At 39.7% G+C, this 15,109-nt stretch overlaps 1 protein-coding gene across 1 annotated transcript in view; it reads right to left on the bottom strand.

Moving 5' to 3' along the window:
- Window positions 1-15,109, bottom strand: part of RASGRF2 (Ras protein specific guanine nucleotide releasing factor 2) — a 454,295-nt gene that overhangs the window by 285,149 nt on the left and 154,037 nt on the right. The window contains exon 2 of the mRNA XM_089693224.1: window positions 14,979-15,085. Within this exon, the coding sequence (XP_089549350.1) occupies window positions 14,979-15,085 (107 nt within the window). The remainder of the gene's footprint in view (window positions 1-14,978; window positions 15,086-15,109) is intronic.

Raw genomic sequence — 15,109 nt, 5'->3', positions numbered from 1 at the left:
GAAATCCAACAGATCCAACAGTCATGACATGCATGCTGCTGATTCTGTGTAATTGAATCACTAATTGAAAGGGGCATGTTCAAAATAATAGCAGTGTGGAGTTCTATTAGTGAGGTCATTCATTCTTTGAAAAACAGGTGGCAATTATTGCCCTTATTTAAGGAAGGAAGGCAGCAAATGTTGTACATGCTGGTTACAGTGCATTTCTCTCTGAAATTCTGAGGAAAATGGGTCATTCCAGACATTGTTCAGAAGAACAGCGTACCTTGATTAAAAAGTTGATTGGAGAGGGGAAAACATAAAGAAGTGCAGAAAATGATAGGCTGCTCAGCTAAAATGATCGCAAATGCTTTAAAATGGCAACCAAAACCTGAAAGACGTGGAAGAAAGCGAAAAACTACCATTCAAATGGATAGAAGAATAGCCAAAATGGCAAGGACCAAAAATCAGCTCCAGGAAGATCAAAGAAGGTGTAAAGTTACCTGTGAGTACTGTTACAATTAGAAGTTGCCTATGTGAAGCCAAGCTATCTGCAAGAAGCCCCCGCAAAGTCCCACTGTTGAAAAAAACACGTGCTGAAGAGGTTACAATTTGCCAAAGAGCACATTGACTGGCCTAAAGAGAAATGGCGCAACATTTTGTGGACTGATGAAAGTAAGATTGTTCTTTTTGGGTCTAGTGGCCGGAGACAGTTTGTCAGACGACCCCCAAACACTGAATTCAAGCCACAGTACACTGTGAAGACAGTGAAGCATGGTTGTGCAAGCATCATGATATGGGGATGTTTCTCATACTATGGTGTTGGGCCTATTTATCGCATACCAGGGATCATGGATCAGTTTGAATACATCAGAATACTTGAAGAGGTCATGCTGCCTTATGCTGAAGAGGAAATGCCCTTGAAATGGGTGTTCCAACAAGACAACGACCCCAAATACACCAGTAAACGTGCAACATCTTGGTTCCAGACCAACAAGATTGACGTTATGAAGTGGCCAGCCCAATCCCCGGATCTTAATCCAATAGAAAACTTGTGGGGTGACATCAAAAATGCAGTTTCTGAGGCAAAACCAAAAAATATAGAAGAAGTGCGGAATGTAGTCCAATCAATTAACTGAACGATTATCTCCCAGAAACCCTGAATTTTTGGGCACTCCCACCATATATGATATAAGGTGCCTATTTTTCCACATCCCCTCCAGCACTCTAATGAATTTTCCCCACATATCTTATACTCAACGTTCGGTGTAATGTGCCATCTCGTTAAACACTTGTAATTTACCTCCACTTCTCTCATACTTATATTCTCGTGTATTAATCTGTATATTTTTCTTTGCTTATCCTCATCAATCTCTATTCCCAAATCTCTTTCCCATTTACCTATATACAATTGTTCAATTAATTGAGAATATCTCCGGGATAAAGATAGGACTGAACCCAGCAGTATGTCTTCTACATAGTACGGAGTTATCAGTAAATAACTACAAGGATTCGGGTATATGGTGCTATCTAAATGCGGCAAAGGGGTTGATACCTAAGTTTTGGCATAGACCAGAGGTGCCGAAGATAGAGGATTGGGTGGAAAGAACTAATCAAATTTATAAGATGGAGAGACTGTGCTATATGCAGGAAGACAGGATGGGGTTGTTTTATAAGAGGTGGAGAACATGGGAAGAATTCATGGTGAAATATATGAAGTAACTATGTGAGAAAGATAGAAGGATTTACATACCCTATATTCGTGTACGAAGAGGGATAATAGAATTATGCAGAGTGGGTGGGCTTATATTGGGCTTATATTGGGGGAGGGAGGTTTTTTTTTTTTTTTTTTTTTACTTTGGGTGGGGGGAAATTAGATAGAGGGGGGTGGTAACTGGGAATAAAGATAGTTAGAAATGTTATTAAAGATATGCAAATTTGTATGAGAACAATGATGAAATGTGCAATATATATGGAAAATAAATAAAAATGTAAATAAAAAAAAAAAAAAAGAATGTAGTCCAATCATCCTGGGCTGGAATACTTGTTCACAGGTGTCAGAAGTTGGTTGACTCCATGCAACACAGATGTACAGCAGTTCTCAGAAACAGTGCTTATACAACTAAATATTAATTAAGTGATTCAAAGGAAAGCACTTTGAGGAACAACACAAATTTGATATATTTTTCTTCATGTTTTGATGTGGAATAGAATGTGTAGTGTTCCCAATGCATTTGTGTGTATGGAAATAAAAGCTATTAGAAGGATTTTGAGCTTTATTCACTTTTTTCAACACACTACTATTATTTTGAACACAACTGTATATACAAATATGGTGTAACAATATAATACATGCAAATGAAAAAACAAAAAACTGTGCTTGTGAAAATCAGTGTGTGCTATACCAGATGTCTTACTAATACATACATATAGGACTCCATAAACTGCACATAACCGGTGCTATAAATAAATTATGCACACAAATAACAAATAAAATGTCCTAAATAGTGAACTGTCCTTTTAAATCTTGAATCTCAGCACGTGGACTTGTGTGGTATATATCCTATAAATCGTGATCAAAATATACCAACTACAAGTGTCATCCGAATATGGTCTCAAAAAATGGTGAACAGTCCTTTTAAACCCACTGTACTTCAAATAGACCAGTGTAACACACTACTGTGTAAATGTGTATGGTGCTCCTGTGTCACCTCTAAGTGCTCATCCACTTCCAACACTCTATTGCGCTCACCTCCAAGTTTGACCCGTAATGACAGGTCAAACTGTGCTTTCCCTGGCCAATGACGTCAAGTGCATGTGCTGCCATTTTGGAAAAGGGATTTCTGCACACCTCTTACAGCAAATACTGTATAGTGAGTTTTTAACCCTGTAGTGTCCCAGGAAGACACATTTTAATGTGAGTTTTACTAAATTGTTTTAAATAAAGGCTTTTTTTAATGGCAATACTATACTATATTGAGCATTCTTTTCACATGGATGTGGAGTGATCTGAAGATGTTTAAAAGTGCTGGCTAATGGTGGTGAAGATCTATTTACCAGTATACCCTCCAGGATTAAAGGGGAAAGCGCAGTTTGACCTGTCATTACAGGTCAAACTTGGAGATGAGTGCAAGGGGTGACACAGGAGCACCGTACACGTTTATACAGTAGTGTGTTACACTGGTCTATTTGAAGTTCAGTGGATTTAATGGGACTGTTCACCATTTTTTGAGACCATAATAGGATGACACTTGTAGTTGGTGTGTTTGGATCACGATTTATAGGATATATACCACACAAGTCCACTTGCTGATATTCAAGATTTAAAGGGACAATTTAATATTTAGGATATTTTATTTGTTATTTGTGTGCACAATTTGTTTATAGCACGGGTTATGTGCAGTTTGTGGGGTCCTATATGTATGTATTGGTAAGACATCTGGTATAGCACACAATGATTTTCACAAGCACAGTTTTTTGTTTTTTCATTTGCACGTATTATATTGTTAGCACCATATTTGTATATATATATTTTTTCATTTATTTATGTTTTACATGTGGGAACACATTATATGCTAGCCGCACAAGTTCTTTAGGAGGTCCATAGCGCTGAGGGTTTTCTATACACATTGATTTATCCACCATTCACCAAAAAAAGAAAAGAAAATAGGCTTTACCTTTGTCGCTGAAATGTGTGGCATAGAGGTAACACTATTGCCGACACATTCAGTAATGGGATCATTATATTGCCTATAATGAAATGACACTATGCATTGTTCTTGCACTTGAGAAATTCAAGGTCCAATTTACTAAAGATAAGTGAGTGAACCAGTTTCATGTGATATGTAAATTGTATTTAGTTTTTCTCACAACATAGGCCAAAAATAGTAATGCTGCATTCCTTTTAAGCAGATGCGTGTATATGAATTGTAAGGAGTGGTATGTTCTGTGCTGTCCATGGTGCTGAAGGCACTAACACTCAATAACTTACCATTTGTAACCATTAGAACATAACCAGTATTATATAACTTATGATATAAACAGGAAATCCAGTGGAATCACCACCCCAGAGTTCCCTGCACTTGTATAACCATAGTTAGACCAGGATCTCCCAATGCAGACTGTCTGCACTGCTTCTCTGAATGCCATGGCTGAGGATGGGAAACTCGCCAAGATTTAATAACAAGTTAACAGTTTATACCCTAGTTGTTTCCCATGAACCAGCTGGGACACAGCCACTAATCCCGTCCAGCAAAGAGACCATAGTAACAAAAACCTATAGGCCCCCTTCACACCACGCAACTGCAATAACACAAGTTCACCGTACCACATTACTGCAACACCAAAAATGCATGCATGGACCTTTAAGTCTGTATAATTTCCTACAGAATAAATACACACACTCTATTAGGAAATGTACTTCCTATAATGCTTGTGCATTATATACTTTATTCTATTCCTGCTTTTCTGGAATTATCTTTAGGCCTAGTTTACACTGCCATTGAAATCAGGAGTTGGGGGGGGGGGGGCGCTTTTAATGCTTCTCAAATGCCTATGCAAGTGATACTATGGACAGCACACAGTGTTGTTCACATTAAAAAACATAAAGCGTTAGCATCACGTCGCTTCAAAATTGAAGGCTTATGTCAAGTTACATAGTTACAAAGTTAGTCTGGCTGAAAAAAGACAAAAGTCCATCCATTTCAACCATTAAAAAGGAAAAAAATTATAATCCTACACCCACAGTTGATCCAGAGGAAGGCAAAAAAACCCCAGCAAAGCATGATCCAATTTGCTCCTGCAGGGGAAAAAAATTCCTTCCTGGTCCCCCGAGAGGCAATCGGATATTTTCTGGATCAACTTTACCTATAAATGTTAGTATCCAGTTATATTATGTGTATCCAAAAAATAATCCAGGCCTTTTTTAAAGCAATCCACTGAGCTGGCTATTCCACATTTTCACAGCTCTTACTGTGAAGAATCCTTTCCGTGTTTGGGGATTAAATTTCTTTTCCTCCAGACGTAAAGCGTGCCCCCTTGTCCTCTGTGATGACCTCAGGGTGAATAACTCTACACCGAGTTCACTATATGAACCACTGATGAATTTATACATGTTGATCATATCCCCCCTTAATCTCCTCTTCTGAAGAGAGAATAAATTCAGTTCCTCTCATCTTTCCTCATAGCTGAGCTCCTCCAAGCCTCTTATCAGTTTGGTTACCCTTCTCTGTACTTTCTCCAGTTCCCCAATGTTCTTTTTGTGAATTGGTGCCCAAAACTGAACTGCATATTCCAGATGAGGTCTTACTAATGATTTGTACAGGGGTAATATGATATCTCTCTCTCTGGAGTCTATACCTCTTTTAATACAAGAGAGGATTTTGAGAGGAGTTTGAAGCTCTATGGTGACACTTCACAAATGCACTGGCAGGCGTTTGTAGGGCATTTGTGGTGCAGTTGCAGCACGTTAATAACATTACAGTTTATTATAGGCATTTGTGGTGTGGTTTTAATTCTTGTAAACACTTATAAGACACTTCAAAACTGTACATAGGGTGTTTTGAGAGTGTTTTTAACACTTGTAAAAAGCCAGTCTAATGCCCATACTAAAGCTCATTAACGCCTGTCTAACACCCATACTAATGCTATAGGAGTGTTTGGTAGAGTTAGAAATTTAGTCAAGTGTGAACAAGCCCTTTGTGAACAAGGCTTTGTGTATATCAGATGCACCAAGAAGCCTTCAGTGGATGACTCTGTACTGAATTAAATGCAAGAGAGTAAGGATCAGTAATGCAGCTGAATTATGTGGAGTATGTTTCCACTGACACGAATGCTGGGATGTTCCCAACACCAAGATCACCAAACAGTGGAAACTGGGGTTGACTGATGCAGCACAGCATAGGGGTCAATTAACTAAGAGATAAATACTGTATGATTTTTTTAGTTAAAATAACTCATGCAGTATTTATCTCAAAAGTAGTAAATTCACAAAAACGTGTTATTTACCGAATGCGTTAAATATTTTTGTTTTGCGATATTTAGCTCTTAAATTTTGTGTTATATTTGGCAATTTTTTTTTGCAGGCTAACACTGCACCAGAAGGCACACAGAAATATTGAATATTGTGAAACTATGAAAACATTCTAGTATGCTTTCATTCTTAAAACTATCTCCCTCTGATGAAATGTTACAATTTATTTTCATTCCTGAGCTCAGAGAAGAAAAATTTTCACACTTTACACTCACCAGCCACTTTATTAGGTACACCTTCCTAGTGCCAAGAACATTTCCCCCACACCATTACACCACCACCTCCAGCCTGAACCATTGATGCAAGGCAGGATGGATCCATGTTTTCATGTTGTTTATGTCAATTTCTGACCCTACCATCTGAATGTCGCAGCAACCAGTCTGCACATTCTCCTCTGACTTTTGACATCAAAAGGGCATTTTTGTCCACACAACTGGCGCTCACTGGATGTTTTCTCTTTTTTGGACCATTCTCTGTAAACCCTAGAGATGGTTGTGCGTGAAAATCCCAGTAGATCAGCAGTTTTTGGAATTCTCAGACCAACCTGTCTAGCACCAACAACCATGCCACGTTCAAAGTCTCTTAAATCTCCTTTTTTTCCCATTCTGATGCTCGTTTTGAACTTCAGCAAGTCGTTTTCACCACGTCTAGATGCCTAAATGCACTGTGTTGCTGCCATGTGATTGGCTAATTAGCATTTTGTGTTGCCAAGCAATTGAACAGGTGTATGTGTGTTGTTTTTAGTAAATTGACTTTAATGATTTAACTCATGTTTTTTTGCGGTATTAACTTCTTGATGACTGCCCTATAGCACTGTTACTGCTACAGGGCAGCCCTTCTGTGCAAAATCACGTATATATTCATGATTTAGCACTTTCGCCACAAGGGGCACTCACAGCAGAAGCCAATCTGTGAGTTTTGACAAATGGAACCCGCCGATTGTCCACAGGAGAAAGAACAGAGCTCTGCCTAAGTAAACATTGCAGAGCTCTGTTCTGACAGGTGGTGAATTGAAGGATCCTGTGTCTCTGCAAAGCTGGGAAAAGGATACTTCAGTTCCTGTAGTAACAGCGCCACCTGGTGTACAACAAGCACATAGCTAGGCACATATTTAACCCTTTGATTGCCCTAGATGTTAACCCCTTCCCAACTAGTGTCATTAGTACAGTGATCAGTGCATATTTTTAGCACTGATCACTGTATTAGTGTCACTGGTTCCCACAAAGTGTCAGTTAGTGTAAAAATGCCCATCACAATATTGCAGTCCCGTTATAAGTCACTGATCGCTGCCATTACTAGTATAAAATTATAAATATAAATTTCAACAATTCCAGTATATGGTCCACAGTTTGTAGACACAATAACGTTTGCGCAAACTAATCAATATACACTTATTGGGATTTTTTTACCAAAAATATGTAGCAGAATACATTTTGGACTACATTTATGATTTTTTTATTTGATATGTTTTATAGTAGAAAATAAAAAATATTTTTTTGAGTTTTTTTTTCAAAATTGTTGCTTTTTTTGTTTAAAACGCAAAAAGTAAAAACTGCATAGGTGATCAAATACTACCAAACGTAAGGTATATTTGTGGGGAAAAGGGACATAAATTTTATTTATGTACAGCGTTGCATGACCATGCAATTGTCAGTTAAAGTAACGCAACGCCGTATCGCAAAAAATGGCCTGGTCAGGAAGGGTAGTAAATCTTCCGGAGTGCAAGTGGTTAATCTCACTAATGTAAGACATTGTAATTTTATATATACGGTATGTGTGTGTGTATGTGTATGTGTGTGGGGTATATTCACATTATTGACTGCGCCAGCATCTGACTGAGCTAGATGTATTTTACACATAGTCAAGGACTCTCTGCTATGTTAATTTTATGCAAGATCACCTTGACACTTGTGGTCCAACTTGTTACATTTCAAAAGAGGTAATTTGCAAACTTTCAAGGGGGATAAAATGCAGATTGCTCAGTCGGATGTGAAGGGACTTGGCCTCATCTAATATCTAATAACATTAAAGGGGGTATTAAGCATGGTAAATAGCATTCTTCAAAGGGTAACTTTTTTTTTTAAGGAATTATCTGGACAACTTTGATTAGAATTTATGACTGTAGCTGTCCAAGGTCAAAAGGCATTACCCGTCACCCAGAAGATCAAAGGGGCTACTAAAAGTGGACAGTTGCATGAATATTCTAAGTACCCTGTCATCTGCCTTGTCTGTACCTCTGTCTTATGGATTGTTTTTGAGCTTATTAAGTGCATCTCTCTGGAAAAGAACCGTTGAACTTGTTGCTGAGAGAGAATACATTTCTGGGATAGAGGAGTTTTACATTCCATATTGACTAGCGAACTCTTACCACAACAATCATGATAACAATAATTATCACTCCTCATCCTCCATAACTTATATACGATGACAACTAGCAAATTAACGAATGTGCAGTAATATCTCACATTCGATATTTTACTTTGATGATTCACTCTTTTATTATCTCATGTGGTATTTCCGAAAATGGGTCACGTGGCCTTCATATTGCATGCAGTAACCTTTAGTGAATTGACCTTCATAGTCTTGATCCAAAAAAGAAAACTACACAACAGGTAGATTCTATATGCATTTCAAGGCTTACATTCCAATGTTGACTGGGCATATTCACATCTATGCCTTTTTCTCCTTGCTGTTCCGATTCATATCAAGGGAAAAAAAATCAGATTCCATGTCGATGACGCAGAACATGCATTCAGATTAGTTGCTCAGATTTCACTTTGACTTTCTTGACATGCATGCTTGTTTGGGGCCAGTGGTTCTGATAGTACAGCAGCCAGAAACAGCCAGACAACTAGTACTTTAAGTAGGTGGTCAGCAATGACCTTCAAATTTCTCTAAGCACAGGATTACAATATGGAAATTACATTAATTCCCTATGAATAATATGAATTGTTAAAGTATTACTAAACCCACAACAGTAAAATCAGTCTGTATATGCAGTAAAGCATGCCTGTTAAACTCACCGTGGAACCTAAGGAGTTAGTCATCCACATTGTGTAAAAATGCTGTTTGATCCTGACTTCTCTGAACCTCCCCTTCTTCCAGTGCCCCCTCTTATCTCCTGATAAGACATATCTTGGGAGAGTGCATGTGATCAGCACAGGGCCAATCAGCACTGTCCAGACAGAGGTTAGGGTTCCTGCATCCTCCTAGAGCAGAATGAAAACTTCTCCTACAAGATTAACCAGTGTTCAGCTGGACACTGATAGAAGTCACAAGACTGCTCTAACTGCTGATGAGAAAAGGTATTTAGCAGTTTATATTTACTAAAATAATTGCATTTCCATTTTCTGTGTACTGAGGGAGACCAGATATAGTGAATGCAGGGTCCTGGGTTAAGTAACACAGTAAGACAATGATATCCAGCAATAGGCATGTTTTAGGAGGCTTGACCTTTCCTGAGCCGGCTCATATTTTCATTATTCTTCTTGTCACGTTTTTGCAGTAATCTGGTTGCTGTGCACAATGTCCAGGGGGACTAATGTTTGTTTCTGCAGAAGAAGGCAGGGCTACTTTTTAGAGAATGTCTTTCTTAAGGCAAAATAGAAACTAAAAACAAATGTGACAAAGGAATGAGAGGTTGGATTGTATCCCCTTGTTTATTTGTCTCATAATGCATTGATACATGCAGGTGGAGGTCGGTTTATTGCTACCCCATGTGTATGTTCAGTGTTCACCTAGGCACTGCTCTCCCACTTGAAATGTTTGTCATTAATTCATGATGATTTGTGCAAGATACACTGCCATTGTCAGGACACTGACAATTCCAAGAGATGTGGTATTGCATAACAAAAAAATTATTAAACTGCTAAATTATGCATTTTATGGCTCCCCGATCAGGTCATCGAAGCAAAAACATGCAGACTGATGTGTGCCACCAGGGATATACAGGGCACAGGGCTGAGGTACTGTTACCTTTCCATCTCGCAGCCAATGTTGTTGTACAATAACTATAGTACTTGACTGAATATGTATTAGGTATGGCTTATTAGCTCCCAATTTCCATATTTATGCACATGAAATACCCCATTAACTAATGCAATGTCTACACCAAAATATTTTAATCAGTTACTTGTAAATGACAAGGAGAAGAGAAGTGAAATTAAAGGTTTAGGGACATCATTAAAAAGAAGCGGTTATGTCTTACAGCTGGTTTACCAGGTCATTGAGAGGTACAAATCTGTAATGGGCTCTCATCGGAGTAGAAAACCGAGAAGCATGTGAAATGTAAGGCTTACTAAAGCTAAACAGAACTGGTCACTATCTCTGCAGCTGAAAGGTTTACCCAGCTAAATTCAATATTCTGTACTGTCTTACTACTTAATTACTCCTTTACTGCACCTGCACAATTAATTCTCTTTATTGTCTAACTGCACTTACAGCAGACCTTGCACTTCAGGCAAGGTCTGCTTATTCACTTTGAGCCTCTACATTAAACAATGCTAAAAGTGCAAAAAAAAAAACTATTTTGGGGAAAAAAAGATATTTAACAGTACAAAAGATGGCCACTATCCCAGTTTATAACTGGCCTTCAAAGCAAGGAGCACATGGAAAGGCGACGCATGTCAAACAACAAAAGAGAAAAATTCCCAGCTCAGCTTGCCAACCAGCCTGCAAACAAACCAAATTAACCGAATATCGGGGTGCCGTGACGAGGCTCTGTAATTTACGCATGTATTTGCAAATGTGTGCTCACTAAACCCGTTTTTAACGCATACTGTTAGACAGGTTAATTCGGTTTGTTTGCAGGCTGGTTGGAAAGCTGAGCTGGGAATTTTTCTCTTTTGTTGTTTGAAAAAAAGATATTTATTTCACCCTAACTTCTGTACTATGGGGGGAGGAGTGACATCAACCTCCTACTAACAAGATCACTGGGAATGTCTAGTAGCCCAAACTTTGTTACAGATTACTGCAGCACAGTACAGGACCATCTTATCACAAGACTTGGGCTGTTCAGCAGTTTCAACAGATCTGGCTGAAAGTTGGAAGACATCACCCTCACCTAGGTTCCGCAAGAAAAAGGCAAGTGCTTGAATAAGCAGATCTTGTTGTGGAGCTGCAAGGTGCATTTCAAAATGATTTTGCAATTGGTTTAATGTTCAATTTATTTTTAAATCAATATTACAATTTGTAATTAATTTTGTACTTAAAGCAAGTACTGGGACAAGATCGTTTGGCACCAGATGTGAAGACTGCAAAGTGTGCCCAACCTCCCTGCTCACAGCAGAAGTGGATTTTACTCGCAAATATGGTGGCTGGACTTAGTAGGGTGCAGAAATTGGAGCCCCTTTTCACCAGGCCTAGGGTTTCAGTGTTGTTAACCAGTGTGGCAAAAAACAGTAAAATAAAGTGTGAAAACTGAGCTAACGTTTTTAATTATGATAACCAAAATGTGTCTTTCCATGTAGAAACTATGATAGTTTACACCTTACATGCACATTTTATTCTTGTAGTAAAATTAGGTTTCTGGTACGACATGGGTATGTTGGTTACAAATCAAACAAACATTTTGTTTCTTATCAACTTCCCCTCCAGAGGATTTACCCCCCTTCCTGACCAGGCCATTTTGCACCCAAATTGAATTTACATCCTTTTTTTCCCACAAATGGAGCTTTCTTTTGGTGGTATTTGATCGTCTTTGTGTTTGTATTTTTTGCACTATAAATAAAAAAAGACTGACAATTTTGAGGAAAAAATAATATTTTTGACTTTTTGTTATTAAACATGTCCAGTAAAAAAATTATAAAAATCAAATTTCGGCATAAATTTAGGCCAAAATGTATTCTGCTACATGTCTTTGCTAAAAAAAATCCCAATATGTACAAATTATTTGGTTCATGTGAAAGTTATAGCGTCTACAAATGGTGGAATATATACTAGAATGTGTTTTTTTTACTAGTAATGGTGGAGATCAGCAACTTATAACAGGACTGTGGGAGGCATTCTGACACTGGGGGGAACTGACTTGGAGTCACTGACATCCCCAGTGACACCAGTACAGTGATCAGTGCTAATAAAAAGGACAGTACTAATGGCACTGGATATGAAGGGGTTAACATCTGGGACAAAGTGTTAACTGTGTGCTGTTTCACTATGGGGGCTGTGTGTGTGCTTCACTGTAAGCACACTGCTTTGAATGGCTTTGCTATGCAGAGCCATATAAAGCAGTGTGCAGGAGCTGACAGGGGAGAGATCTGTATTGTTTACATACAGGTCTCTCCCCTGTTGGCTGCCTGCAAGTAATCACCAGCTGGGACCCAGTGATTGACAGCTGAGGAAGTGAATGGCAGCGCGGGTAGGGCGTGAGCGCGCCCCCTACCCGGAACTGAAAAATCACGTATATATACGTGATTTTGTGCACCGTGCCACCCTGTAGCAGTATTTCTGCTATAGGGCGGCATGGAACTGGTTAATGATGTTCTGTGTTTATGTATTCAAAAATGGAAAGCAAAAATGAACAGATTCAGTTTACATTTGAATGGTAAAAACAAAATTGCAGCAAAAAAATAAAAGGGGAGGAAAGGGTTAATAAATGCCGTCAGGGTTACTAAGGGTTAAGAAATGGTTAAACAGATTTTTTTAACAATTGCAGGTTTGCTGGAACTGGCAACATGTGCAGATGCAAGCAGCAATTGTGAATAATGCATCAAGTTGCATGACGTGTCAAGTCATGGAGATTAACAATCACGTGTCTGTGACTGTCAATCTCTAGGGACTCTCCCTCTTCATTGGCTGAGATAGCAGTGGGAACTATTTGCTCACTGGCTGTGATTGTCAATCACAGCCAGTGAGCCAATGAGGAGAAGGGGCAGTGGCTCAGGAGTGAGCCTGCTTGGGTGCCCCATACCAACCTGCTTGCTCTGAGGGCATTCAGCATGACGGAAGGCCAGGAGAGGCGGCCAGGGCCCCGAGAAGCTGAGGATCAGGGCTGCTCTGTGCATTCTTTGCATTAAGGTGAACCCCCCCCCCTTTTCTTACCTGAGCCCGATCCGATTCATGCACAATAGCAGCGGCTCCAGCTGCCATTGGCTTCCGCTGCTGTCAATCAAATGCTGTGACACAGGAGCGGGGGGTGGGGCCAAGCTACCTGTTCTGTGTCAATGGACGAAGACAGGGTGGCTCGGGTGGCTTTTCATCGGGGCACCAACCAAAGAGGAGTGGCCTGGAGCACCAGCGGGGGACCCCAGAAGAGGAGGATCAGCGCTGCTCTGTGCAAAAGCATTACACAGAGCAGGTAAGTAAAACACTTTTTGTTTTTTTAACATTGACTATCACTTTATGCAAACAAGTTGAAGTTACATGTCAGAGACAGCCTATGTATGTTCTGATTATTAGCAAAATATATCTAAATATGAGGCATATACAGTGATATTATGTACACAACTCATATGCTTAGATTGGTAAATGGGTCTACTTACCTGTAATATAATTTATGACTACTAACATGGTTACCATGCCATGACTGATGATCAGTCATTGACTTTCTCCACGGCATTATTGGAAAACCTTTCACTGAAAAGAGAAGAGTGTATCTCTATCCACACTCTATCCACACTTTACAAAAAGAGAATGGCATGTGCACATTGAAAGACTGAAGCTGCCTATTAGTTATTGCAGCTTCCACTCATTGAGACAGGCTATGAGGACTGTGTAATGTATAAATGTTCCTGTTTGAAGAACACTACAGGTTTGACTGTTCACTTGGATGTATCCCTTTTTCCTATCCAGTATATTGACTAAGAACAATACAGTGCGCATTATTGTTACAACTGGCACATTTTCTCAAGTGGGACGGTATTTATTTTACATCAGGCCCAGCTAAAGCCCAACTCCAGAAATTAAACAAAAACTATCCTTGCAGTTTTACCCCCATACTGCAACAAATAAATGCTCATTAGATCTGGGGGAAGCTGGAAAGGCTGCACTGTTTGCTTTACACTCCACTCCAGTGGTCTCCTCTTCTACATCTGATGCTCCAGGTTATGAGTGGTCCCTCAACATTATCACATGCAATGCAGGGATAATAACTCTACATTGTTCGTGGAGGAGGCAAATGTGTAATCGTGGCCTGGAGAGCCTTAGAACCCTTTCACATGAGCGGACTGATCGGGTCTGTTTGTCCGTTTTTCAGGTGAACATGATCGGACCACCCATTGTTCTCTATGGAGAGGTGGATGTAAATGAACATGCATCCGTTTCAGCCCGCCTGTATCCGATCCCATCTGGTCCACCAAAAACAGATGGATGAGGACACGTTCACCATCCGTCTAGTGGATCGGATTGGATGACAGTTGGATGTAAATGGATAGGCACTCCATTTACATCTGACCACCATGTAAAGAACAGTGGGCTGTGTCCATTTCCGCTCTGCAGAAGCAAAGTGGATACGGACCTGCTCAGCGGCGTTCAGCAGACAAAACCTCCGCTGAGCAGGTTGATCCGCTTAACGGAGTCCTCCCCATGTGAAAAGGGCCTCAGAGAGGAGGCTTAGTGGGAACGGTCACATGGACAGGAAAAAACTACAGGAGCAAGAAGTAACACAAGTATTACTCTTTATTCCTTCACCCCTAGAGTTAATGAGCAGTTAAGAGGAGGGAAAGGATAGCAAGGGTAGATTTTCTTCTAATTCCTGGAGTTGGGCTTTAAGTGGAGGCTCTGGCACTTAGTTACCACATAGATGGAGATGGCACCACCACACCAGTAGCCTGCAGAGGGTGCAAAAGAGGGTTACATCTATATGGGGACATTGAAGACAAGATGTAGAGAGAAGTCGCACCACAGTGTTTTATAGATTAGAATTAGTATTCTACATAGTTTCTTGAAGACAACGGGGAACATGACAGAGAGCAAAAGAATTTGAAAAACAGAAATTGGAATGTGTTTGAATATCTACTCTACAATGTCTCACCTTGCTTGGTGAATGGCGTCCACCCACTCATCCCTGTCTGTCTCCTCCTCACATCGCAGCTCCAATGGCTTTTGAGCTTCATGGCCGAAGGTCACAGTGAAATAATGCTGTGGAAATCAGCAGACAGAAGA

The sequence above is a fragment of the Staurois parvus genome, unplaced genomic scaffold (genome assembly GCF_062004578.1).
Source record: "Staurois parvus isolate SC_StPar_1 unplaced genomic scaffold, SC_StPar_1.0 ptg000618l, whole genome shotgun sequence".
NCBI classification, from domain to species: Eukaryota; Metazoa; Chordata; class Amphibia; order Anura; family Ranidae; genus Staurois; species Staurois parvus.
This window is presented reverse-complemented; position numbering and strand designations above follow the sequence as displayed.